The 26,675-nt window shown below is 41.6% G+C and overlaps 4 protein-coding genes across 7 annotated transcripts; 2 read left to right on the top strand and 2 right to left on the bottom strand.

Annotated features, from left to right (window-relative positions):
• The first annotated feature begins 743 nt into the window (after positions 1–743).
• bend3 (BEN domain containing 3) lies at positions 744–5,443 on the top strand. Of its 3 annotated transcripts, none has more exons than XM_037071472.1 (4): positions 744–1,139; positions 2,055–2,109; positions 2,388–2,566; positions 2,686–5,443. In XM_037071472.1, the coding sequence occupies exons 2-4, from the start codon at positions 2,058–2,060 to the stop codon at positions 4,915–4,917; spliced, it is 2,463 nt and encodes an 820-aa protein (XP_036927367.1). In that variant the 5' UTR covers positions 744–1,139; positions 2,055–2,057; the 3' UTR covers positions 4,918–5,443. The 3 variants fall into 3 exon arrangements, with proteins under 3 accessions (XP_036927367.1, XP_036927365.1, XP_036927366.1); XM_037071470.1 differs by lacking the exon at positions 744–1,139 and adding an exon at positions 1,528–1,631; XM_037071471.1 differs by lacking the exon at positions 744–1,139 and adding an exon at positions 1,785–1,959.
• Positions 5,294–8,226, bottom strand: mtres1 (mitochondrial transcription rescue factor 1). Of its 2 annotated transcripts, none has more exons than XM_037071476.1 (4): positions 8,106–8,226; positions 6,498–6,960; positions 6,211–6,283; positions 5,294–6,105 (listed from the first exon to the last, which is right to left on the bottom strand). In XM_037071476.1, exons 1-4 carry the CDS (start codon positions 8,122–8,124, stop codon positions 5,923–5,925), a joined length of 738 nt encoding a protein of 245 aa, XP_036927371.1. In that variant the 5' UTR covers positions 8,125–8,226; the 3' UTR covers positions 5,294–5,922. The 2 variants fall into 2 exon arrangements, with proteins under 2 accessions (XP_036927371.1, XP_036927372.1); XM_037071477.1 differs by lacking the exon at positions 8,106–8,226 and adding an exon at positions 7,154–7,293.
• Positions 8,227–10,162: 1,936 nt separating this feature from the next.
• Positions 10,163–20,099, bottom strand: LOC119005014 (transmembrane protein 151B-like). Its single transcript, XM_037072402.1, has 3 exons — positions 18,357–20,099; positions 14,399–17,794; positions 10,163–13,861 (listed from the first exon to the last, which is right to left on the bottom strand). Exons 2-3 carry the CDS (start codon positions 14,474–14,476, stop codon positions 12,452–12,454), a joined length of 1,488 nt encoding a protein of 495 aa, XP_036928297.1. The 5' UTR covers positions 14,477–17,794; positions 18,357–20,099; the 3' UTR covers positions 10,163–12,451.
• An 88-nt stretch (positions 20,100–20,187) lies between these two features.
• Positions 20,188–26,501, top strand: utp25 (UTP25 small subunit processor component). The gene is made up of 12 exons (XM_037072400.1): positions 20,188–20,385; positions 21,503–21,542; positions 21,651–21,831; positions 21,917–22,156; positions 22,311–22,399; positions 22,501–22,911; positions 23,231–23,447; positions 23,534–23,736; positions 23,860–24,042; positions 24,333–24,442; positions 24,824–25,069; positions 25,817–26,501. The coding sequence occupies exons 1-12, from the start codon at positions 20,285–20,287 to the stop codon at positions 26,070–26,072; spliced, it is 2,277 nt and encodes a 758-aa protein (XP_036928295.1). The 5' UTR covers positions 20,188–20,284; the 3' UTR covers positions 26,073–26,501.
• The last annotated feature ends 174 nt before the right edge of the window (positions 26,502–26,675 follow it).

Raw genomic sequence — 26,675 nt, 5'->3', positions numbered from 1 at the left:
CATGTTTCATAATTCTAGGTCTGTAACTCCATGCCTCAGGCTACACATGTTGCTTTTTGATGTGATTTAATTGCCTGTTTTTCTCCATCCACTACTCAGCACCAATAACCAGCTCTGGCTGATAAAAAATACACCACAACTGCAACTCTAATGATGTTCTGTAGCGCAGTTATTAACAATATACTGTGTTTCAAAGGAAGAGTTTCGTGGCTCTATGAATATTACAAAGACACAATAATATACCATAACACCGTATGGTATTGTTCATAATTTATTTAACTGTGTTAACAAACCTCCTGAGCCAATCAGTATAAATCTTACCTCAGTGGTACATAACAAGCCTATAAACAGCAGACTTTACATGGAGAACAGATAACTATTACTAACTCATTTTGATGTTAGCTAAGCTGGCTCTAGGTATTTCATATACTACTGGATGGTTCAGTTTAGTTTATAACAATGCATCATACTTTTATCGTAGGTTTTAACTACAACATACCAAGTAACCGCAGCTGTCAGATACATTTAGCGGAGTTGAAACTACACTTCTCGCTTAAATGTAAGCGTTGTACCATAAGATTAATATAGTCAAGTAGGCTAGGCTGCAAAAACTTCAGAATTGTACTTAAGAATAAAAGTGCAAAGTCACTTTCCACCACCAATATTTTAAATATTTTATGAACAATAAACTGATGTATGAATATGTACGTTTCTCTTGTTGACTCATTTTAAATATGTGATGCAGCGAAGCGACAAAGAACACTGGAGATAAGCAGGCCGAGTCCGGTCCAGACACTCACGTGAGGCTCAACATAATGACGGCCGTGATGGGACACTTTTAAAAAGGGCGGCGTTATGAAAACACGACTGCCACGGCAGATTTATTTCCATGTACACGTTATTATTACTGTTCATGTATCTCGGATTATTTCGTTCACTCCTCTCTCGCCACAGCTGTGCGGAAGTGACACAGCAGGCGCGCGCCCCGTCACGTCACGCGAGAAAGCGCAGAAGCCGAGCGAGAAAAAAAAATATCAACAACAAGAACAACATTTAGCTGCAAATAAAGCGCCGCGATAGTCCGCAGACATGTCCAGCGCCTCGCTAACGGTCCTCAAGGATTGCATGGACTCGTAAAGGTGAGCTCAAATCGTCGGTCACGCGCGTTTACCGCTAAATTAACAAGAGTCAGAGCAGGAGGGGGACTCGTCCACGCAAACATTGCCGCGTCATTAAAATTCACAAACAAAATGTTGCTCAACTAAAGCGACATTCGCATATCCACAATGACCCGCGGTGGGGTTAACATGACAAGCTTGTGCCGGGGCTTTGGAAAGAGTTACATTCTCACAGCTGGTTTGTGTTTTGGTTCAAGGGTTCATGGGCGGAAGAATGAGGAAGTAGCTGCTTAATAAAGAAGGCTGGAGGAGAGCTAGGAGGCAACTCTGCACGGTGGCATGCACAGTAGTCCCTGGCAAAAAAAAAAAAAAAAAAAAATCTAGGCCTACCCACATGCAGGTTCTAAAGAGAACGAGTAGGCATTGGAACAGATTTGTTTGAGCAGTTTTACCAGCTTGGCAGCAAGGAAGATCAAACTGCCTGCAGCTGATCACATGCTGTTTGTCATAACGGTAGCATACCAGCCACTACATGTTAATGATAACTAAAGGGAATACTTTGGAGATCATAAATATGCTCACGCACTACCATTTGAAATGTACAGTATGTATGCATTAATGATAAATTAATAGCACGTACATAAACACATATGTTAATAAAACCATCACTGATCCAGTCTCACAGTTCCAACCCCACTGATGTGTGTTCTTTCCTTGGTTGAATTGATTTGGGTTCTTGGAATGCATCCTACTGCAGCAACTTAAGTTATTTTTATAATCAGTTCATGTATAAGGTCTTGTAACGATACCGTACCGTTCACCATCTATGAAACATCAGCAAGTGGGTGGAAATGGCCCATTACAAGTGATGTTTTATTTTATTGCTTTAAGCTCAACTGTTGCATCATGTATGCTCTTTGTTATCTGTTTTTGTAGGCTATGAATTCCCCTGAGCATGGAGAAGTTTCAGATGAAGCGATGCTTGAGAAAGGTAACTTCTGCAACAGCTGAAATTCCAACTGAAATTAAAAAATTGTCATCAAGCTTTAAAAAACTATACATCTATATATATATTTAGACACAAGATTATTTAAAGTAGTTGGGTGATTTTTCGGACAATATATCTGGGTCAACTGCACCTTTAAAAAGAAAATATCAGTACTAAGGTGGAAAAGAGACAAAAATTCTGATCACGTATGCTGATCTTGAGGGAAATTAAGCTTTTGTAATGTTGTTATTAACTTTCATGCATATTTACAAATGTACCAGAACACAAGCATGAAGACGAAGTCAAGGAGGAGATGGAGGACTTTGCTATTTGTGAGCCATCAGAGGGACTCGGAGGAGGATCTCCTGGGTGCACGGAGGCTGGTAAACGGTCATCTGCAGAGATGGGCCCTCACACAAACCAGTCCACTAGCAGCAAGAGAGTCAGAATCTCGGGCGAGGTAAGCTAATCTCACACTATTTTCACTTACTAAAAACACTGGTATACAACACATACAATTTGCTTATCCTATCTGTAGTAGAGGACAAGATGTCTCTTACAGTTATTTACTCTGCCTAGATGAGACGGCACTTGATAGATGAGAGCAGCAGACATGAGCCTCTTTGCCTTACCACAACCGGAGAGAAGAGGGATTATGTCCATCAGAAATCCAGAGTCTCCTACAGAAAGCCTCTCTTCAGCATCTCTCACAGGATTTCTGACAAGAGGAACACACCAAGCCTGGAGCAGCAGGCCAGCCATGGGTCCGGAAATCAGCTCAACTTCAGCAGCATCCTCTCATCCAAGAGCCTGAGTTCAGAGGAAAATGGCACATTGGAGACCTTCCCCACAGTGGAAACTTTGGGCCAAGCTTCATCAACAGACTCTAGCCTTTATCCTCTGATTGAGAAAATGTTTCTCATTCTCAATACCCTTAATTCGAGCATGACACAGCTGCATAGCAAAGTGGACTTGCTAACCCTTGAGGTCATGCGAATAAAGAAGCAGATCAAACCAGTCGACATGGTGACGGAGTTCCAGCCTCCCCCTGAATATCTGCTAACAAGTGACGAATTGAATCAGCTGATGGAGCAGACATCCAGCGCCGGGGAGCTTGGTTGTCGGCTGCTAGTGCACCTCTTCCCAGAGCTGTTCAAAGCCAGAGAGTGCTCTCATGAATGCATGGCAAGCAAGAGGACACTGGAGTCGCTACATCTGCAGCTGATCCGTAACTACGTCGAGGTATGCTACCCTTCGGTCAAGAACAACAGCATCTGGCAGGAAGAATGCCTTCTTCAGATTAATGACTTGTTTAATCGCTTCTGGGCTCAGAGGGACATGGAGAGCGCTCGGCTGCTCAGGAAGCAGACAATCACAGGTGCTGGGATAAAGGCTGAGCATCCTCAAACCTATCGCTTCATTAATGAGCAGGGCCAGGAGGAGCATATCTCTTTAGATAACCAGCAGAGCAGCCTGCCTGTGTCAGACCTTGCTTTCAATACACAAGCCACAGAGGAGCTGGATGAGTTCTCTTCCCCTGAGGACTTTGTTATATTTCTAATGCACCGTCTGTTCCCTGAGGTTTTTGAAGAGGGGAAAATGCCAGAAGGCTCGAGCAGTTTCAGTAGCGTTGGGCAGCTAATTCTGGATTCTGAGAAGATGGAAATAATAAGAAAGTATATGGAAGCTAATTTTCCTGATGTGCCTGAGGACAGCTGGCTTCAGGTGTGCATTCAGCACATGGAGGATGCACTCGAAGGTCCTCACAGTAATGGCAATGGCAGCGAACCTGACAATATCAATGATGAGAGCTATGACCTGGCCAGCCTTCCAGAAGAGGTTTCCATTATTAAGGTTCCAGAGGTGGGTGATTATGAAAGGCCCAGTCGCAAGTCTAAAAAGTCACTGCTGACACCTGTGGATTTTGACAATCTGGAGATTCCTCTTCCTGACTCTACTGTTCCCCACGAGTACATCTTGTCCAGGGAGCAGCTGAAGAACAACTATGAATGTAGCTTGTCCATTGGGAACTTTGCTTCCCGGCTGCTGGTGCTCATGTTCCCCGAGCTCTTCACCCACGAGAACGCACGGAAGCAGTACAACTGCAGTGGTTCTCTCGGTAAAAAACAGCTCGACCCTGTTCGTGTAAATCTGATCCGTCATTATGTGCAGTTGGTCTACCCTCGGGCCAAGAATGACAGAGTGTGGATGTTGGAGTTTGTGGGCAAACTTGACGAGAGGTGCAGGAGACGCGACACTGAGCAGAGAAGGTCCTACCTGCAGCAACGCAAGGTGTATGGTCAAGAGTCAGAGCAGGACTTCCTCTGCCAGCTGAACCCACTAAATCCAGATAGCATGAGAGAGGATCCTGATATTCCCACTTTACCCCCTGAGAAAAGTAGCAAAGACTTTTGTAAAATTCCCCTGGACGAACTGGCTGTATCCAAACCTGACTTCCCTGTACCTTCTGTCTACCTGCTTTCAGACACTGAGGTACGGGAAATTGTCCAGCAGAGTCTCTCTGTTGGGAACTTTGCTGCTCGCCTGTTGGTGCGCCTCTTCCCTGAGCTTTTTACCCAGGAGAACCTGCGGCTGCAGTACAACCATTCAGGGGCTTGCAACAAGAAGCAGCTAGATCCCGTTCGCCTCAGATTGATTCGTCACTATGTGGAAGCGGTGTATCCTGTGGATAAGATGGAGGAGGTGTGGCACTATGAATGTGTGCCAAGCATCGACGAACGCTGCCGCCGCCCTAATCGCAAGAAGTGTGACATTCTTAAGAAGGCTAAGAGGTCAAGCACTGTGTCCTAGTTACAGTAGTCTTCAGTTAGGCAACACGTTTTGTCACAAAAATAATTGCACAGTATATAAGCTGAAACCGCATTGTTGAACTTTTTACAAACTGTCCTCTGTAGGATGAAGCCAAGCTGTTATGAGTTTCTTCAGTACTATTCTTAGTCATATTTTACCTTTCGACTACAGCAGTAGATGTTTATGTAGTCTTATTATTGTTGGATAAAGAGTTAAAACTGCTTCTATTTATAAGCCAAAACTGTCATAGCTTATCTAACATACTTTGTTGGTAAATGTTGTAGCCTTAAAAACAATAACAATGATAGTAGCTAATAGCATAGATCTCACTTATGCTCTAAGGATAGAAATGAATCACAATGATGTGATATTTCCATTGCAGTTACTGAAGTAGCATTGTGCCACCACTGTTTAATAACAATGTGCTTATGTTAAGCCTTCTTATAGAAGTTTATATTATAAAAACAATAACATGACAATGGATCATGATAACCTATTTCTAATAAAATCACAATAATAAATATGACATTCAGTTGTACTGTTTTACATATATTAGCTGTTGACTGTTCAAAACATATCTAGTGCGTGTACTCATTTTATATATTTCCCTCAAAAAAACATGCACTGAGGATTAACAGAAAAATATGAGGAGTAACCTAACATATCACAAAGTTCATGATTCAGATGAAAATTCATGCATGAATGTCATGTGCTCTTCATCAGCCAAGTCATCAGGACATGATTTTCAAATTTTCCAAATTTCAAAGTGCACCCTTTATTTTGGGAGTCTCACAGCATATTGGGAAAAGACAAACACTCAAAATCTCCCAACTGACAGCTTCATGTCTACAACCACTGAGAACTGTTAACCTTTACAGTATACCTTTATAACCCACCCTAGATCCAACTTGTTGGTGACAATTTAATGCCACTGGTGATGGCATTCATTTCAGCCAGTGTTGTCACTTTCTCTGGCCAATACAGACACCACTGTCCTACTTCAGTTCATGGCTTGAAGGCCTCATCCTTTGAAAGCTCTACACTTTTCCAGCGCCTTATGGAAACTTTGTACTTTTCTGTGGTTCTTGATTCACCCAAAACTCTCTGTGGGATGACTCGCATCAGAGTCACGGTGTTTTTGTCTTTGTTTTCCGACAGTACCAGATCCAAGGTGTCGCCAACTTTCACCTGAATAAAGAACCGCAAACAAGGAATGAGAAATAAGGTTAAAGACACAAGTGGAAAGACTAGACTAAGTTAGGAATCTGTCACCTTAAATCAAACCTCACTTACCGTTTTACTTTTCTTGATCAGTTTCTGTCCATTTAGTCTGAGCTTGTTGTCATAGAAGGCGTCCTCTATTTTACTGCGAAAAGACAGAGGAAAATTGGTCTACTGTGCCATGTTCCAAAAACGTAAAGGGTTTTAAAAGCTCAGCAGTTTACAAGTTATATTTGAAATTGGTCATGAAACAGAATTCCCCTAAATCAGTGCATTCCTCTGAAACTTGCTTCTTTGTGTAAAGCCAGCTATAAAGATATGTTCAAATCTGTGAGAGCAGCCATCAGACAGTGACTTACTTGCGTGCAATGTCCAGGCCAGCTTTCATGATGACATCGTAGCGAAATGACTGCACATATTTCTCCATGTCTTTATAGTCCTTTGGTAGATTTTGGTTCTCGTCCACCTCATCTTCATAATCACTGTCCTTAGGGTTTTTCTCGTCCTCATCTTCGTCCTCTTCGTCCTCTTCATCCTGTGCTGTCCTAGCAGCACCTTTCTTCTTGTTACTTTTAAACCTCAGATGATGGACAGTCCATCCCCTGACAGTGTCTCTGCCATGAAAAGCAGACCTGTGGCAACCAAGTGTGGGGAACGCTGCGCAGCCCCACAGCTGCCTTGTGTGGATGGCCCTGGGACACCATTCAGCCTGACCCAGCCCATATCCAGCAGCCAGCAGGTGGCGGGGGTTCAATCTTCCCAGCTGCCTCATGGCAAGTGCCTGCACCACCAAACTCTGCATGTTGGTGCTCAGCCCAGTCACTAGAAAAAACATGAGTAGAGGGGAATCAGTTCACTTAATTTCTGATGGTGTTTTCAATGTAAGCAATGTAATTGTGGTATCAACAATATCAGTTCTCAGTTTAAAATAATTAATATGAATACATGATCAAACTTCAAGACTTCAGAATTACTGACAGAGCTATTGCCATCAGGTGCCAATGTTGTAAATCACCTCTTAAAATTAATTGTCAGCGTCTCTTTACAAGAATAAACTGTCAAGCTCAATATTTTAGACTTGCTTTCACATAATGCTCTCTTATGCTATATAGTTTCACTATGTATACCACTAGTCTGTGGATACACGTGATGTCTGTTCATCATTCCAACCAAGCAAGAACACACCTGATTTGGATCAGGTGTGTTCTTGCTTGGTTGGAATGAAAACCTGCAGCCACATGGCCCTTTACTGGATCAGTTTGACACCCCTGGTCTAAACCTTACTAAATCCAAATCAGGTGTGTTCTTGCTTGGTTGGAATGAAAACCTGCAGCCACATGGCCCTTTACTGGATCAGTTTGACACCCCTGGTTTAGACTATTTGCTTGATACAAATCTGCAACACTTTCAGACAAATCAAAATAAAAGCCTGGCTTTATTTTATAGAAAGGAATTGCGTCGTTAATGCGGTAGCTTTTAACATGAATGTTGAACCAATTATCATGTAAAATGCAATGAAATAAATGACAGAAAGAGAGCCACAAACTAGAGCTCTTACGTTACCGTTGAATGTTATGTTGCGTGTTTTTATTTTCCGGAAGCGATGTGTTTATGTCTGTACTTGAGCCACAAACATTTATGCTAGGATAGTGCGTCCCAGTTGAGGAATATCGTGCCTCTTCCCTTAAGGTAGCTTCTGTCGTATACCTTTTCGTCATACTTTAATGTAAAGGCTGTCTCTGCTTGACTGCCATTGACATTTTAGAGGCTGAAGTTGAAACCGAGGTGAAGCAGTCACAGCTAGCTTAACTTTTCTCCTGAAAGCTCGTGGGCTCATTATTTCGATCCACTTGCAACCTACCACGAGCTTACCAACACACAAACACAGCATGGGCAGTCTTAGTTCGCTCCTAAATGCTAAATATAAAGTTGTTAACATGCTTAATATTATTTTGCAGACCACTCACCTATGGAATAACCTCGCATTGCTGCTTACTGTACTCCTTCGCCACTTCTGACTGGGTAAATGTTGCACCAGACGCCGCTGTAAATGTGCTGCCATCTACCGCCCTGGAGGAGAAGGACATTATCTGGCCAAGCTGATGGCGTAGCACTGTTGGTGTTTGTGCATTAATGTAAAACAATCTAAATTAACCAGGATATTCTTTTAAAATTGTCAAACTATACTACAAATCATTAGTACATTACAAAGGACATACTGCCCTGCTTGAACTCACCTGATTCAAATCAAGCTCTGCTGAAGCCTGATAAGGACCCATTCATTTTAATCAGGCGTGCTGGGACAGGGACATAGAGCAGGGGACCCCCTACGAACAGGACTGAAAAACACTGCTTTAAACTATGGTATGATTGGTTTAATAATTATTTATTTTATTGTTTTGCAATTGCAAAGTAACTAGTAACTTAAACTGGATGCTGGAAGTAAAAAGTACAATATTTGCCTCCAAAATTGAGTGGAGTAAAGTGATTAAACTAAACTAATTTAGTGACTATATGAATATAAATATGTGTATAAACACAGGTACAAGTGAAATGCAAGTAGGATGTCAAATTAGAACTTAAAGCAAAACTCTTGGCAAAATGCAACCTTGGCTTTATTTGTGAATGTATATGAGTCAAACCTTTGTGTAAAAGCATAATTACGACAAAAGAGGCACTTTTAAGATTTACCGTATTTTTGTTTTCGGGTCAAACTCATTTTCAACACACTAAGAAGGCTCGACACAACATGAAACTTTGCTGGGAGTATCACCAGGGTCTCTACACATGAACACGAGCATTGAGAACATTGTTTGTGGGTTTACTAAAAAGAATGTTTTTGAACAACGCAGTTGCTTGTTACGCCAGCCACTGTCCTGCCAGTGAAGAAGCGTCGATCTCCGAATGCGAAATAACATGGAGGACAGTTAAGATGGATCGCTACTGTCTTCCGGCAACAGCTATCCACGTGATATGACTTTTCCTGCTTTTTATTTTAGTATTGTTTCTTATATTAGGCTCCTTTTCCAACTTCAATGTTGATATTGTTTTTTGCTTTAGGAGCATTCCACCTTAACTCACCTCCATGTTACATCGCATTCGGAAATCAATAATTCTCAGCTGGCAGGACGGCAGCGAGTGGAACAAGCAACTGCTGACGTGAGTTGTCCAAAAACCTTCTTCTTAGTAAACCCTGTGTACACGAACAATGTTCTTAATGTTCATGTGTAGAGACCCTGGTGATACTACGAGCAAAGGTTCATGTTGTGCCGAACCTTCTTAGTGTTTTAAAAATAGCGATTTTGATGCTAGTGTGCCAGTGCCCCATGCACTCCATTGAAAATGAGCTTATCCGACAACGAAACTACGGTAAATCTTTGTTGGAATTATGCTTTTACACAAAGGTTTGATTCATATACAATCACAAATAAAGCCTGGGTTGCTTTTTGGCGAGAGTTGCACTTTAAGTACAGTAATTGAGTAAATGTATTTTGTAACTTTGCATTACTGCTGTTTTTTCATATATGTGTGTGTGTGTGTATGTATGTATGTACAAATATATATGTATATGTTTTTTCATATATATATATGAAAAAACAGCAGTAATACAAAGTTACAAAATAAAGTAGGTAAAACAGGTGTTACTAATAAGATTGATAAATGGCTCTCAGTATTTTTTGGCCTTTTCTGGCTTTATTGACAGTATATCTGAAGAGTGTGACAGGAAACAGGGTAAGAGAGGGGGAGTGACACACAGCAAAGGGACCCAGGCCGGGAGTCGAGCCCAGATCCGCTGCAGAGCCTCAGCACATGGGTCGTGCGTGCAACCAACCGAGCTAAGCGGTGCCCCATGTCACTTTTGCTTTTCCTACTGTGACATGCCAAAATGTCTGTGAAAAATATTCATTAGTGTCCATGAAGCAGCTCCTCCAGCAAACACATTCCTCACCCAGATTTTCCCAGCGACTCTGAGGATCCCAGCCAGCAATGTGTTTCAAATATACAAAGGTTTGCCGCACACATTTATTGCAACTTTTATTCTTCCAGCATAAGATAAATTTCAACACATATTTTAAAAGGTAATCAAGTTATTTATACAGCCCATTTCATTATACTGACAACAAGAACATTTTAAACATTTTACAAGAAGCTTTCATTGGTCGTGTGTTGTATTATATCTGAGCAGTTAAGTAGTTGTCAGTATATCAGTGTGAATACTTTATTACTTTAAGGGAATTTACATCAACATTCAGCTTCACTACAATTCATAATGTCTAGTGTCACTTCAAGTGCATAATACTGGTGTCACTAAATTATTGAAAACAATGTAAAAACACAAGGTGTTATTTGCTAGGATGCATACAATAAGTTCCTGTTAGATGTTATAAAATACTCAGCGTTATAAAATGTGTTTGATGTCCATGTGTAACCCTAAGTGCATTTACATCCTTGCATATACTGCCTGTAAACTCGACTCTAAAGAGTCAGAGGTCCTCTACATACATCAAATGTCGACATCCAAAGTCTGTTCAGGAAACATGGTGACATGGTATGTGCTGTGCTCTTTCACTCTGAGCATATACGGTATACACTGGACAGCGAAGTCACCATTTTACAAATGAAAATTGGAGCACAACTCCTTTACCACAGACACATAATGGACGTGTTCTACAGAATATCATATATATGCTGGTGGTTTACATTCGGGTATGTTTTGTAATTTTTAACACATTGTTTTAGCAGAAGGGGCTCATGCAAATTTGAGAGTTGTTTTAATGACCGTATGATGTCACATTCACCGGTTCAAATTTGTTGTTATTTTAACCCAAACCTGTCCCAGTCTTTTCTGAGAACAAGATAAATGTAATGACATGTATGTGTGTTGGTACCACAGTAGTTTGCGGGTTTGTAGTGGCAGTATAGAAAAAAGTCAAATTTCAGACAAAATATACTTAAATGATCATGGATGCTAAATGTTTTTTTTTTACTCTTATGAAACCTATTGGGTGTTAGACAAAACAGGTCATTTAAGGACAGGATTTTTCACCATTACTGATGTTTTACAGACCAAAAACTACTCGACTGAAAAGATAGTCAACAGACTAATCAGTAATGAAAGTAAAAGTAAGTTGTAGCCCTAATGGTTTCTTATTTCCTTCAAGTACCCCAGCATATGTAGATGTGCCATCACATTGAGATAATTCCAACTTGTACAGTGAAGGTTTATAGGACAAAATGCTTTAAAAGCATCAACTGTAAACATCAGGCTTAAGTGTCAGTCCATCAATATCGAAAAGAAAGGTGTGTTTCTCTCTGGAGCTGCCATATAGCACCAACAGTCAACAGTCAAACATGGAGATATCCAGTGTAGAAGAAGCACATCAGTTATATCACATTCTCCATCCCATAGTTGCCTCAATAGACCAGAATGCAATTCAGCCACAATACAGGTTTGTTACTATCCTTATGTCACTTTCCACCAAGACATAAAACCCACAGCTGAAAATAAGTATATAGCTGTTTTTTTGCAGTTGTCAAAGGCATTCTAAGAAATGCAGAAAGCCTCTAACTGAAGTAGAGATATATTAGGCATGTTGATTTAAAAAAAAATGTAGGTACAAGGATGAAGTAAAATTACAACACCTCACATAAGTAATGAAAATGTTCAAACATCAAAAATTTGTAAAACAGCAACTGAGAGTATCTGAGAGTTCATTGGTTTCTTCTGGATCGGAGGTTTCCATATTGACCAGTGTGACATTATGATATGCATCAGCGCGACAGGTTTGATTGATATTCCTCCTTTTACGATTTCGCTTGAGAAATCGGTTTCTATTGTCACAGTTGTTGCAGCGATTAGAAGTCGGTCAATATCGTAAAAACCTTTCTGCCATTCCTTATGATGAAACAAAATCTCCATCTTGGTCAGCTCGGATGTTTTTATGATTTCAAGGATTCGCTGAGTGAATGAGATGTTTCAACCTGCCCATCCTTTCCGTGGCGTCTGAAAATGTCTCGTGAGGTAACTTCATTTTCAGTTTCATATGTGCCATACATATGAGAGTTATGGCAATGATGTACAGTGTAACAGTCTTTGTCTGCTTGGTTTTCATTGTTAAGCCACACAGAGACCAGTTTTGAGTCTGTACATGTTCTGCTCACTTTAATCACTGTTATTGCTTTGGTGATTCACACATTCATTTGTTTCAAATCGAATGACAACATAGCATGAATCTCACATTAAGTTGTTTCTGGTGTCCAAAGTGTCTGTATGCTACAGATATGCCACTGAGTGCTGTCAGTGACTGCATAGTCATAAGGAAGTCTCCACACAGGAGCCGTTTCTGTGGAAAGACCTGTGGTTGTGGCAATTCTCGCTGCAGTGAACGATGAGCACTGGGTAGCAGAGTGCATCCTCATAGTCTGGGGGTCCCTCGTCATCCGTGGCGTGGCGCTCTGATAGGCAGCGGGTGTTTTCGCTGGGACTCTCCTGGTCATCCAAGCTGCCGCTCCTCCAGAAGCAGCTGCGCTGGGAGCCATAGCGCCGCGCCAAGGAGAACCGACTGCCGCTGAAGGGGATGCGGGAGCTGGCACCGGTGCAGATGCTGAGGGCGCTCCTGGAGAACACCGAGGAGCAGCTGATGGCTCTGTGGCAACGCTCGCAATTCTGACGTATCCCGCTGAAGCTGGTGGGGCACTGGGCCAGGTCCATCAGGCCAGCCTCTGAGTAACTGGGCACCAGCTGCTGGTTGGACCGAATGTGCCACTCCAGTTCCGTACTGTCAATGGTGTTAACACGAGGGATCCGGCGCCAATATGGCCGTTCATCACATGGGGTCACAGGGAGGTAATCGTGCCCAAAGAGCTTCTCAACGCGATAGTGGATGTATGAAGTGTGATATTCTGTGAAGACTCTGAGCGGCCAGGAGAAAGTGAGGAATGAAGCAAACCAGAAGACATAGTGGGACAGATACCAGGGGTGGCGCTCTGGATCACACAGTACTATGACATACTCCTTCAGGTCAATGTTTTTCAGGTGCATGCCCTCCCTGGCTTCCATGTAGTCATCAAGGCCCTCATTGTCAGTGAAAAAGCGGGCCCGCTGTGTCAGGTAGGAATTCTCAGACTCAACGTTGGCAAAACTAAAGCACTTGGTGAAGCGCATCTTTGTCAGGGCGGACTTCTCCAAGCCCAGCAGCTGTTTTGAAACATCTTTCACACCACAGTGACTGTAGTCAAACTCAGCTTCCGCCACGTGGGTGTTGACACGCTCGTGGTAAACCTGGGTACTGGTGTAAGCGTCTCCATTGCGGTAACGCGCGACCTGCCGTGTTCGTCGAACGTAGTGATAGCTGATGGCCTTCCACCAGATGCACGGTTTTGCTTGCTGCATCCTCTGAATGCGCTCACTGATTCCCTCTACATCCACTTTGTGCTGCAGCTCATTCTTCACATGACAGTGCCAGCATTCCACAAGGTAGACCAAATAGAGCATGCCCAGCAGGGCCAGAGGGATGTAGATATAGCCATCAGTGCAGGGGCTTTCATGGTACATCATGGACTTCACTTTCGAGGCACTGTCAAAGGTGAAGCGGGTCACTTTGGTGACGTGACACCAAACCATCACTCCCACGCAGCCATACATGAGAATGGACAGGAGCAGGCATTTCCAAAAGCTCTCACGGCACAGTGACTTGCTCAGAGACTGCTTCAAGGGTCTTTGCTGTGGAGTCAAAGCACACAGAAAACAAAAAGAAATGTTACCATATCATGCATTACCTACTTGCTGCTTGCACAGCTGACTTAATCACTGCAACATCTTCAGCACATTTTAATTTATCAACAGTGTTTAATGAATGGGTCACACAGCCATGGCAGTAACACCCTCTCATTAGAAATTCCTTTGCAAAGACAGTCAGCCTTCAAGCAGTGGAAGCTCCATCAGCTCTCTGAGCAATTTATATTGAACTGTTTGGGAGATATTACCTGGTGTTACAGGACCTCTACAGCAGATGATGAAAACAGGTGAGGATGCTAGCATCACCAAGCACGTGTCCAACTATCTTACTACGAAATACCAACGAAGGCGACAAGATCATCAAAAACGTCTCTGTGTGAACACAGGGAACCGTTTGTAAGCTTGTCTGATAATTCACCTGCAGTGTGCTCACTGTGCACATGGGTCCAATAAAGCCCTGCGTCAAGACATTACACGCCAGAGCTCAAATGCATTTGCTCGTTTAAGTGGTGCAAACCCTACCTCCTCCCTGGTGTCCTCCTCGAACACGGTGGTCGTGCTGCTTTCACTGGCCGTCGCAGCCGATGCTGGAGGGGACATGGTGCTGGCCAGCGACGGGTGATAATGACAGGGCGTGGAGAGGGAAGAGGAAGAGATTTCACTGCCTCGCTCTGCAGAGTCCCTCAAGACGAGACGAGCTACTTGTCAGACGCGAGAAAAACATCTGTCCTCATTTAGAGCAACTCCACCCAAAGAAAAGCCTGGCGTGTTTATCCGTGAAACCCGAGCGGAGGGGATCCTTCCCGTGGCTGAAAATTCAAGAAAAAGACGGAGGGGGTGTCTAGTGGGAAGACCGCATCCTGCCTTCTACGGTGTAGCTGTCAGTGCCGCAGTAACATGATCGTGGATTATTCTGTATTAGCCTGATTGTCCTGACGAAAGGACCCTGCCCCTCGGGCCCCGAGGTGCGGTTATCAGGAGGCGATGGTGCGGTGAGCGCTCCACACAGAGCTGGCAGGTCCGCTGTCCATGGTGCTGACCGCGGCAGGTGTACGGTGAGATGCTGTTGCATAAATCTGCCACTTAAAGGGAAAGTCCACCCAAAAGCTGACGCTCAAAACTGTGCAGGTCAGGTGATGCTGTGGCACTGACGACCCGTCTGATGTCTCACTGACATTATTATTATTTTTTCTCTCGGTGGTATTGCATGTTAAGTCGTTTTATTGAATATGGAGTTATAATCAGTAAAAGCATGGGTCGTTTGATCGGAAATACGTTGTTAGAAATCAGCAGTGTTCAACAGTGGTTTGGTTTCTTACACTTTAAAACAAGTCCCCATCTGCTTCAGTTGTTGTACTGCGAGGCTCCGGAAATGTTGTGTGAGCTACAACACATTCCCATTCCTGTATTTCCATCGGCCAGAGAGGGAAAAGATAAAGGCTAAACTTGTTTCTTAAACTCATCAAAATCATCAAGACATTCAGTAATCATTGCTCCATTTTATGCTCAGAAATAACCATGGTTCTGAGATGTTCAGAAAATGAATGTTATGTGATACAAGTGTGCAGTCATGGAGGATTGAGTCAGGTAATAGCAGTACCATAATGTAGAAATACTCAACTACAAGAGGGTCGTGCATTCAAAGTGTGAGCTAAGCACAAGCACACTAGAGTGGACCATTTGATAAAGTAGTTTTAAGCACAAACGACCATGCTCCACAGCCTCTAAATTGTGGGATTTGTTGCTTTTCTTTGTCTTACAGTACATTTTGTGTTTTGGACAGTTGGTTGGACAACATCACATCAGGCTTTACAGAATTGTGATCAATAAAACATTTCCATTAAAGAATGTCCTGTTGTTTTATAGATAAAACAATCAAACAATTAATAGGGGAAATAATCAAAATTTGAATCAATAACAAATGGGCCCTGACCAGTTCTCACTAAAGTTAGCACTGAGTGTTGTAGCTGGTGAAGGTGGAGCTAACTTTTCCTGGCTTGTACTTCATCCATTGATCATATATATCAGCTCCAAATAAGGAGGAAGTGAGTAAAGACATGTAGGGTCTTAAAAAGTACAATCTCTGGCTTTAAAATATCAAATATCAAATAAAAGCATAAAGGGTCACAGTTTATAAAAATCACCACTATAAACAGTGAATTTGTAGTTAATCAAACGTTGGTTAATAGTTGGGTGGTGCTCTGAGAGCTGTGCTTTTTGGACCTCACCATCTTGGGAAAAAAAGTGCCTCAAGAAATTAAATTCCTCATCACTTCATCCTATAAAGAGGTTGTTAAACATTCCCACCTCAGGAGTGAAATCTTTATCATTATTAGACATTTCTCTCTGGCAAAATCTCTACGTGAGTTCAACCCTGTCACAACCTAAAGCCTGTTTGAGTATGATCTGAAAAGATATGTAAAGAAATTGTTTTACTTTCTTGTCGTGTATATGTCCCTTGTTTTAGATCACCAATTCTAATTAGAAATATGATTTTAGAATCCACACTGTTTGACCACCAAAGCCTGTCATCACTACTTTTTGTTCTATAAAGTATATTTAAAATTCTTTATTTACAATGGTGACACAATTTTAATAGAAATATGCATTAGAATAAGAAATTGGTAATAATTTCATTTTATAGTGATTACCATACACATTCCTCACACCACAGATCAACAATGAATCACAATTGTATTTGTGTTAACAATGTATCCTTAAAAGTCTGGCATGTAATCAATTGTAACTCATTATTTATTAGACAATAAAGAAAATGGAGATTGAATTTAGTTTAAATGATGTTTATTAAAAACTGATAATGAGTCGTAGAAAACAAACCAAACATACTACGGCATTCATTTTGAATTTCATCACAGAATAGGTTCATATTTTATAATGACACAAAAATGATCACGTGTGAACGAATATGATCAAATGAACAAATTCATCCAAAACAATGAACTGGATTTTTTTTAATATGGAAAACATTACAAATGGAAGCTGGAAGCTTTTGGAAGCTGTAGACAACAGTATCTGATGGAGTTAACAAAGTGAGAAGAGGAAAAGGACAGCCTTTCCTTGACAGCTTTAGATGTCAAATATCATTACCAATATGTTGTAACTTTTTCTTCCAAACTATTGTTATTATTTAATATATGTAACAATCAAAGCAGCAACAGAAACCAGTAGGCCAATAACAAACATTAAATCTACTGCAGTAGAGCATGAGAAGAAGTATGTGCATCTCCTTTAAAGGAATGTTTATATTATTTATACATGGGATTCTGAATAAGAAATATTATTAAGCACATCCAATCTAATATGAACATCATTTAAAAAAAAAAAAAAGGTACTTAGAAAACACGCATGTTCACATAATCCAGCCTCGAGTCCACAAGAAACTCTATAAAATATCAAAATCATATGAAATTCTGGGTCACAACTATACTTATTTAGAACCAAAAAAATGCAAACATCTTTTCAGAAAACCCATTCAAAGTCTTAAAGTGAATTTACCAGCCAAGTTCAGACACCAACTCAAAGTACCATCCAATGTCTCGATGTTGCGAACGTTGATAAATGTAGGCAATTTAAAGACAATTTTATTTGCTTACAATTACATTACACAGAGTTATATAAAACATCCTCACCGGGGAGAGGAATCTGAATCATATCACATGAACAGACGGGACCACTGTTATTCAGTTAAGCTCTAGTCATTTTAAAGTAGTCGTAAAAGAAGACACAGAGGATTATTGTCTGTTGGTTCAATTAAGCGAGTCCTGGTGTAGGTCAAATTCCAAGACAATCTTCAGCCACAGGGCTACATCTTCTTGTTGACCACAGTGTGTGAAACTGCTACATATGAACTGTTTACTCCTTTTCCCAGGCTCTCCTTTTCTGATGACGAAGGGAACCCTTAAAGGGAAAGAGAGTAAAGGTTATGACAAGATAAGCACCATGACCTCACCAAGGTCATGTGTACAGAGTAGAGCCTGACAGATCCTCGATTTCTGGCAATCCTAGTGAATGAAAATTTCTGATATCAATATTTTTGCCAACAATTATGCGTTTTTGTAATGATCCCTAAAATGTGGTCATTGAACACTTGTGACAAAGATATGTAATGTAGGCAGTTTATACAGTTTAAACAATAAATCTTAATGTCTAAATGACACAAGTGCAAAGAAGTAAGTAAACTTAACTGTAAAATGAATAATCATAAATTATCCTAAGCATGTTTGCTGCAATAATATATAAGAGAAATGTTAGCTCATATTGGACAATATATATGCTGGTAGCAATACATCTGTGATAAGCCAATATTGGCTGATAATATATATTAGTCGGCTCTAGTACAGATATTCGTAGTTCTTGATAAAATTCAAATCTGAGATGGCGACATGGAAAAAAACACGTTTTTTTCCCCAAATAAAAACACAACCAAAAAGATAAGGAGGTAAAATGTTGAGCTACATACAGAGTACATGTTGGAGAGGTTGTTGAAAAGCACTTGGCCTGCGCTCACTTTGTTCCTCACTCCTCGTATGGTCCCATTCTTGCTGCAGATATTGATCCGTTTGTTGCTGAAGAACATCTCCCTCTTGGCACTGGCGTACAAAAGCAGGTCATCAGGTTCACAGCCGTTCTCGTCCTGACCAGTTTTCACCAGCAGACCATTCAGGTGGCTGTTGGCCTCGCTGGGGGGAGGTGGGCCCCCCTGCTCTGCCTCTGGGATGCTGGTGCAGTCTGAGTCCACAGAGTCCGACACAGAGCCGCACCAGGCCGTTTCATCCTTGAACACCTCCGCCAAGACCCGGCCGCTGTTGGCAGATGCAACTCTGAACCGGACTGTTTTCGAAGCCTTTTCTTTCTCCTGTTTCAGTTTTGGCCCCTCCATTGAAATACAAAGACGTCTTACATGTTTCACAGCCCATTCAGAAAAGCGAGACACGCTCTGTCAGCCTAAGCCATAGTGGTCTGCAATTATCAAACAATAATATCCCCATTGACTTGTCAAAATGAGCTGAAAATACCCTGAGTAGAAAAACTAGACACCCAAACTGTTAATAATAGATGAGCTTGTGCCATGGTAACAGCTAAGGCAGGCAAACAGTAAATTGATATTCCTATGTTCAATAATTGATTGAGGTTAGATTTCAAACAGCAGACAGACTCAGGAGCGAGCAAGAAGTCAATCAAGAATGACTTGCTAATAAATAAGTGCTCAATGAGTAATAACTGCAAATCGAGTACGAAAGATAATGAGTTATTGGAACACTGGGAGATGTTATACTTATAAAACATTTGGTAATGACTTTTTTTTTTTTTTTTTTGTTAAATTTAAAGTGTGTTTTTGGCCTTTATTTTTAAGTACAGACACACAGCAAAGGGCCCCAGTCCAGGACTCAAACCCAGGGATGACACAAGCGAGGACAAAGCCTCTGTATATGGGACACCCGCCCTACCAACTGAGCTAAACGGCGCCCTGGTAATGACCAGATCATGAATATCTGTCAGTCAACAAACTGACCGCTTTCTCCATGAGTGGTTCCTGATAAACAGGCCATCGATTGTGACAACTCGTTAATTATGAATGACTTTATTACGAGGTACTCTTTTTGTGCCCCATCAAGTGAAATGTAATATTGGGTAGTTACCAAGTCATCCCTCATTATTGCAGAATCATGACAAGTAGCTTCTGAGGTTTTCCTGGAAGTTACAATTAGTTTCATAATAACAAATCAGAGAGGGCAGGATCCTAGAAAAATATTTGAATCATTTATTCCGACCACGTAAACATTTACATCTAAGTCATATTCTGTAACATTAGCGCCACTGAAAACCTCACTTTGAACCTGCCACTCAACATCATAGTTCAGGATAAAATAGCTGTAGTAAGTATTGAGTGTGTTGATGTTATGAGCCCTGGTCAGGCAGCAATTTTTTTTAATTTTTTTTTTTTTGCAATGTCCTGGATGGGAGGAAATGAAGTCCCAGTGATTTTAGGCGGACATCTTTTTGCTATCTGTTTGATCAGATCATTCAACTACGGAACTCTAATAGCAGATGACCTGAAACTAATAATCACTTCACATTGCAAAATGAATGGTCGGGGTCAGTGTTTGGGTGGTACACTGGAAAATGTATATTTTACAATCTGCAGACACTGTTTTTAATGACCCTGTCTATGTTATTAAATTAATAATATTCATATATCTCTAAAAACTTCAACAAGTGTATCCCTCTAATGTACAGTTATGAGTATAAATCACTCCATGACACCCAGCAGAAGCAAACTGCCACCTTGTAGTTGTGCCCCGAGCCTGTAGGGGGCAGTGATACTACTACTGATTCACGCCAACCACCGAAGGAGCTGGACGACCGCACGTGTAGCACAGTGTCAACATGGGGAAAAGAAGCCAGAATAAGCAGCTTTTCACTCATTTATCCAAGAAACAGAAGAAACACTTGAAGGAGTTTGGAGAGGAGCATCCATTCCATGATGTGTAAGCAGTACAACACACTCCGGCTTTTCCTGAAGGAACAACTAAGCTACTTTTATGTTAGCAAATAAGCTAAGCAACATTCAGCCCCGTCCACAGTGGGTAGCCTATGTTAACGTTAGCTATTATGATGTTAATGAAATGTTCATTTAATGCTGTTTGAATGAACGTCACAGAGTAATGAGACGGCTCCCTAAGACAGTAACCCTTTTTTTAAGGATTTTAAAGATGTCTTATAAAATCACAAAGTTACCTTGCAACTGTAAGCCCAGTGTGCTTCTTTATAACAGATACTAGCCTGTCGATTAGCAAAGGGGCTTGTAGCAGAGAGAGTGCAAAAATACCAGTAACATACGTTAAAAGTAGACAGATACATACACATGCGTGTATCATTAATCTCTTACCCTGTGTTTTATCCATTACTCATCCATGATATTGATTGTAAGCTGCACTGAGGCTATTAAACAAGTTGATGTAACGTTACAGATTTAATCAAAGTGAAAGGAAACAAGCCTTTGACCAGAGGAAGGAATCTCTTTATACATTCACAGATAATGGGAACACGTCTCCTCCAGTGACAGTGTTTGGGTTATCTGTCCTTGACAACACCGAGGAAAAGTTGATGCAGAGACACTCATTTTCACTTTAATGTTAGTCATTGACAAGACCTATGAGTTCCCTGCTCTGTATGTTCTATTAAACACAGAGTCGTCATCCTCCATATGAATCGGCAACTATAAACCAAGAAGCACGGTGATAAACCTGATGCTGATTTCTAGGAATTCTTGTGGCAGACGAGTCTTAGAAGGGATTTTGTTTTGTTATATGGCTGTACTCAACACTGTCATGGGCACGCTTCCTCAGTTAACCCCAACTCATACCCTAGCTGTCATGTGCAAAAAGCATATATATACATATACACACACACACACACACACACACACACACACACACACACACACACTACTACTGCTACTACTACTGCATAGACAGGTGAGTATGCAAGGGCCATATTTCCATCAGTGAAGACCTTCTGCAAAATTCCAGTTTGTATTTTTACAAAGCATGCTTGTTGTCTATGTAGCCACATTCCCCTATGTGTTTTTTCTTTTTTTTACAGAGTCGGTGCACAACCTGAAAGAACTGAAATAGTGGAACTGGTGAGCAGCTCTGTACATCTCCTGATGGAACAAGTCGTTAAGCCAAATTTATGCAATTTGAGCTTGATGATCAAATTGAAAGATGTGTTGTTCTCACCTATGTAACAGCCAGCAAGTCCAGAACACTCTGATGATGAGTCTAATGAGCTTGAGGAGGAAGAGGAGGAACCAGAGCAGAAAACAGCCTATCAAAAACTTCTTTCGACTCTCAGCCAACCAACCGGTAACGACCAGAGTGAAGAGGAGAGCACTGATGATGAAGAGGAGGAAGAGGAGTTTCTCGATGAAGGTGAGTTGTTTATTGCCAGCATGCTGAGGACAGTGGAGACAAAGATATTGCAGTCTGCTGTATATGGTTGTGCTTTTTACTTAAGGAGACAATGATGGAGTTGGTGATGACAGTGAGAGTGGTGAGGAAGATGAAGGTGGAGAGGAAGAACCAGAGGATGCAGATGAGGCTCTCACTGAAGCAGTAGAAGGAGAGGAGAAAGGGCCCGGAGCAGAAGAGTTCATAGACAAGGAGAATGAGTCTCAGTTCTGTCTGGAGACCAACTTCATAGACGAAGGAGGACCAGAGGACACTAACAGCACTGCCGAGCATGAAAATGGTAAAGGTAAGAAGTTAAAAATAAAAGTTTTTCTAATAATAATATATCACCCAACATCTCTTACTAATATGAGAAGAGATGTGTTTTATGTCATTTTAGTTTCCAAAAATGCATTTCAGAATATGATTTGGATCAAGTGTTTTTTTTTCTGGTTATGCAGACATGTTTTTACAGCATTTGGACACAGAACTTGTTGAAGAGGATGTGCAGAAGATCACATCTGGCAGCAAAGCCAAGGCTCAGATCATGGTATTAACTGCTCAAATTATGATCATTTTTTTTTATATGTTTGGGGGTTTTTTTCAATCTTTTACTTTCACTTGACTATCTCTGCGTTTTCCCACATTTAGTGGCAAAAATTGGGCACTTTACTCTGCTCCCATCCCCTGGAGAAGTTTGGATCCATCGGCCCACAAAAAGACACAAACCTTCCACGTTTCCACAAACTTCTGGAGACTCGCTGGAAGGATCTGAACCAGACCTCTGATCCTAAGGGGGTGACTGAAGAGATCAGCCCCTTACAGCTAGAATTACTAGCTCTTATGGGCTGCTACAAGGACCTCTACCACCCAGAGAGTTGTCCTCTGAACCAGGGCCCTCAAGTGCAATCTGCATACTGCCTCCACATTCTCAACCATGTGCTTAAGGCCAACTCGCAGGTCCTGGCTCACAACGCGCAGCTAAGAGAGCAGAAAACTCAGGCTAAGGCTGGAGCTGAGCCCCAGGATGAGCCCAGAGACCAAGGAATCACCAGGCCCAAGGTACTGGATATATTATATTTTGCTGCTTAACAGATTCACATTTTTGAATTCTCATTCTCCCTAGTCTCAAGTACCAAGAGTACATTGGTATTGAATTAGATGCAAATGCTTTAAATTGTATGTTTCTGTGCATCTGTCTCAGGCTCGATCACACTTTAATACATGTTATTTCATCCAGAATCTCTCTAGATTAATTATGTTGTCTGGTTGATTAATGCTATCATGACATTGCTCAGTGCTTCCACTTAGCCATAAATGATCAAAACACATAGATGTTTTTCTTTCTGCTCTAGTCTAACAGTTGTTCTGAATGTGTCAGGTCCTGATTCTCGTTCCATTCCGAGGGGGAGCTCTGCGAGTCGTCCAAACGCTCATCAGCCTCCTGGAGACCAAAGGCAGGAAGATAGTGGTCAACAACAAGAAGAGGTTTAAGGAAGAGTTTGGAGAGGAGGCCGAAGACAAGCCACCTAATCTGCAGAGACCAGAAGATTACAGCGCCATCTTCTCAGGCAACGTGGATGATCACTTCAGGATAGGTACGGTTTAACAAACACAAGTCAACCCAATTTTGGATGACACCCTGAGGCTTTCTATCTGACACCTTGTCCTCTCTCCTCACCAGGCATCTCCATAGTGAGGAGCAGCATGCGTCTGTACTCCCCCTTTTACTCATCAGACATCATCATTGCGTCTCCGCTGGGCCTCCGTACACTGCTGGGAGCAGAGGGAGAGAAAAAGAGAGACTTCGATTTTCTCTCCTCCATTGAGATACTGGTGGTGGACCAGGCAGATGTCTTCCTCATGCAGAACTGGGAACACCTCTTGGTACAAACACCTGATCGATAGTGGCACCATCTACTATTTAATAATGTAATTTTTTAAATGTAAACTGTAGCATGCAGGAAAACACTGTCTTACATAAAATCACACGGTCCATTCCCTCTACAGCATGTGATTAAGCACATGAACCTACAGCCCCTGGATTCCCATGGAGTGGACTTCTCCAGGGTGAGGATGTGGAACCTGAACAACTGGGCCAAACACTACCGTCAGACACTGGTGTTCAGCTCCATCCAGGACCCACAGATCAACAACATCCTCACCAAGCACTGTGCAAACTACCGTGGACAGGTACCTTACACACTATTATACCCACCCCTCGGACTGAGCATTCAGTGCAGACTGTGGTTTAGCCGTACACATGACTAAGAGGCAGAAATGATCTCACAGACTGAGTAAATCCTCAGTGGTTGGAGTGATGGCCACACTAAGTTGTTTACTGTGGTCAGCTGGATATCCCAGAAAAACTCTGGTAGACTTTTTTTAGATCAAGAGGGTAAAAACAAACTTAACTAGGGTTTTTTCATGGAATGGGATTTCTTTTATTTAAAAGGTAATTCTCTGTCTGTTTTTTGGCCCAGGTTGCCACTAAGAACATGCCAAAAACAGGCTCCATCTGCCAGGTGCTGGTTCAGCTGCCTCACGTGTTTCAGATGTTCCCCTCCGACAGCTTCATGGACCATGATGCTCGGTAAGGTCCTCCCAAGACAGACAGTGGGGTTATGTGGGGAAATATGATGTCGTCATTGACATCTAGTCCCAGGAGGCTGAGATTTGAGATAACAAACTTGACTTTCTTATTCTGCTTTTTCCTTTCCCATTAAACATGTGCCCTTACACTATACAGTCCTCCTGAACATTTATATCTCTCATGGAATTTCTTATCCATATTCAGATTATTTGGTTATATGGCTCTTTTTATTTTTTATACAAGTCTCCCTGTTGTCTGAATTGTTTTTAATTCTTATGAGGTGTTTTTTTTATATTGTCAGACAGTTGTTTTTTATGTTACTAGCACATTGGTTTACATTTAAAGCTGTTTTCTCTCCATTGTTCCCCACCCCGCCTGCAGATTTCAGTTCTTTTTAGATAAAGTACTGCCGCAATACAGGGACTCCATTATGTCCCACACTCTGATCTACATCCCATCCTACTTCGACTACATCCGGCTACGAAACCACATGAAGAAAGAGGAAATCAACTTTGCCAGCATCTGCGAGTACTCCAGCAAGTCGGAGGTGTCCAGAGCCAGGCACTTCTTCCAGAAAGGGGATAAACAGTTCCTGCTCTTTACTGAACGATTCCACTTCTACAAGAGGTGAGTTCTGTGTAATGTTTTATCTGGTGGTGCCTCATCTGTTGGGATCTTTGATTAATTTCAGGAGGATTTTGTCTTTTCCCTAAACGGTTAAAAGTACAGGGTCAGTCAGATACTCAAGGGACAGAGTGGGGTGGATCAAACTGAGACTTTACAACCGCAGGAGTCTCACTTAAATTAAGAATTCACTTGATTTTGATTAAGTCACTTCCATGCCAACTTGCCAACAGTCAAAGGTTTAAAGATAGTTATCTTTATTAGTTTTTTAAGAGTCAACATATCACCAGTTGCTATAGCTCTGACTTGAGCTGTTTTTTTGTAAAGAGTCATGCCCTTATCTCTAGATCATTAATATCACCACAAGATGAAAACATAATTACGGTGAAGATTGCAATGAATATTACTGCCCCTTACGTACCCCTTACCAACAGTGGACGCCAATAACTGGAAAAAGAAAGGGCCTCTCTAGAGCCAGTGTTGTTTTTTTCTGGGCTACAGGCGGTGGTGGTGGTCGTAGTAGTAGTGGTAGTACCGACAGTGTAATAGGAATGATTATATATGACTGGAGGTACTGAAATAATGTGATAAGATAATAGATATCTGTATCATCCCCACTGGTTTCCCATCATTCATCATTCTCTGCCTGGCTAGTAGGTTTGTGTAAGAGGTATTAAATTGTGTTTTATGTAATAAGAAAATTGTCCTTAGCCCTGCAGAAACCCTGATATCTGACTTCTTTTTATTAAGGTACACCATCAAAGGGATCCAGAACCTGATATTTTATGGATTGCCCTCCTTCCCCCACTTCTACAGTGAGGTGTGTAACATGCTGGCAGCAGGGGGTCAGGGGGAGGAGGCCAGCTGGACCTGCACTGCCCTCTACTCCCGCTATGATGCCCACAAGCTAGCCGCCATTTCCGGAGCCCAGCGAACTGGACAGATGCTGCACTCCAACAAGACTGTTCACCTTTTTATTACAGGAGGGGAGGATAAAGCCTCTTGATGGAGTTTGACAGACAAAAAAAGAGACCTTGGTAGATATCCTCTGTACATAAATTCAGTAGGAGTCTGGATTGACAATGTCAAAAGGTGTTGAATGCAGGACTGGTGGAAGTGGAGTGCCATCACAGAGTGGTGTGCCACTTCAAAACACAGAATATGCTTTCCATTATATTTGGACAGTGAATGTTACATTCACCTGTACATGTGCCAAGAAATAAGGTATTGTTTGACAACATGCTTATCAGGTCTGTTTTATGGGTTGCAGATGAAAGTCATTAAGAAACAATGAGCCAGTAAGTGAAAAGATAATAAAACACTTGAGGGTTTTTGTAATCGTGATCACTGTGATAAGATGTTGTAAAAAATATCACGCGTTAGTTGGATGTTTGTTTACAGATTCAGAATACAGTAGAGATATTTTACAATTTAATCATCTTGCCTATTTTTTAAGTTAACATTTTTGTACTTACAGCTGAAAGTGCTTAAATGATCCTAAAGTGCTAAATAATGATCAGTATGAATTTGTATGGTAATGTGAAACCAATACACAATTGTTCAGTTCATCCAAAATGTCTTACCCATGTTTGTTTGTTCAGTACTTACT

Source organism: Acanthopagrus latus, chromosome 16, assembly GCF_904848185.1.
Source record: "Acanthopagrus latus isolate v.2019 chromosome 16, fAcaLat1.1, whole genome shotgun sequence".
In the NCBI taxonomy this organism is placed as follows: Eukaryota; Metazoa; Chordata; class Actinopteri; order Spariformes; family Sparidae; genus Acanthopagrus; species Acanthopagrus latus.
Note: the sequence above shows the minus strand (reverse complement) of the source record. Positions and strands in the feature narration are given on the sequence as shown.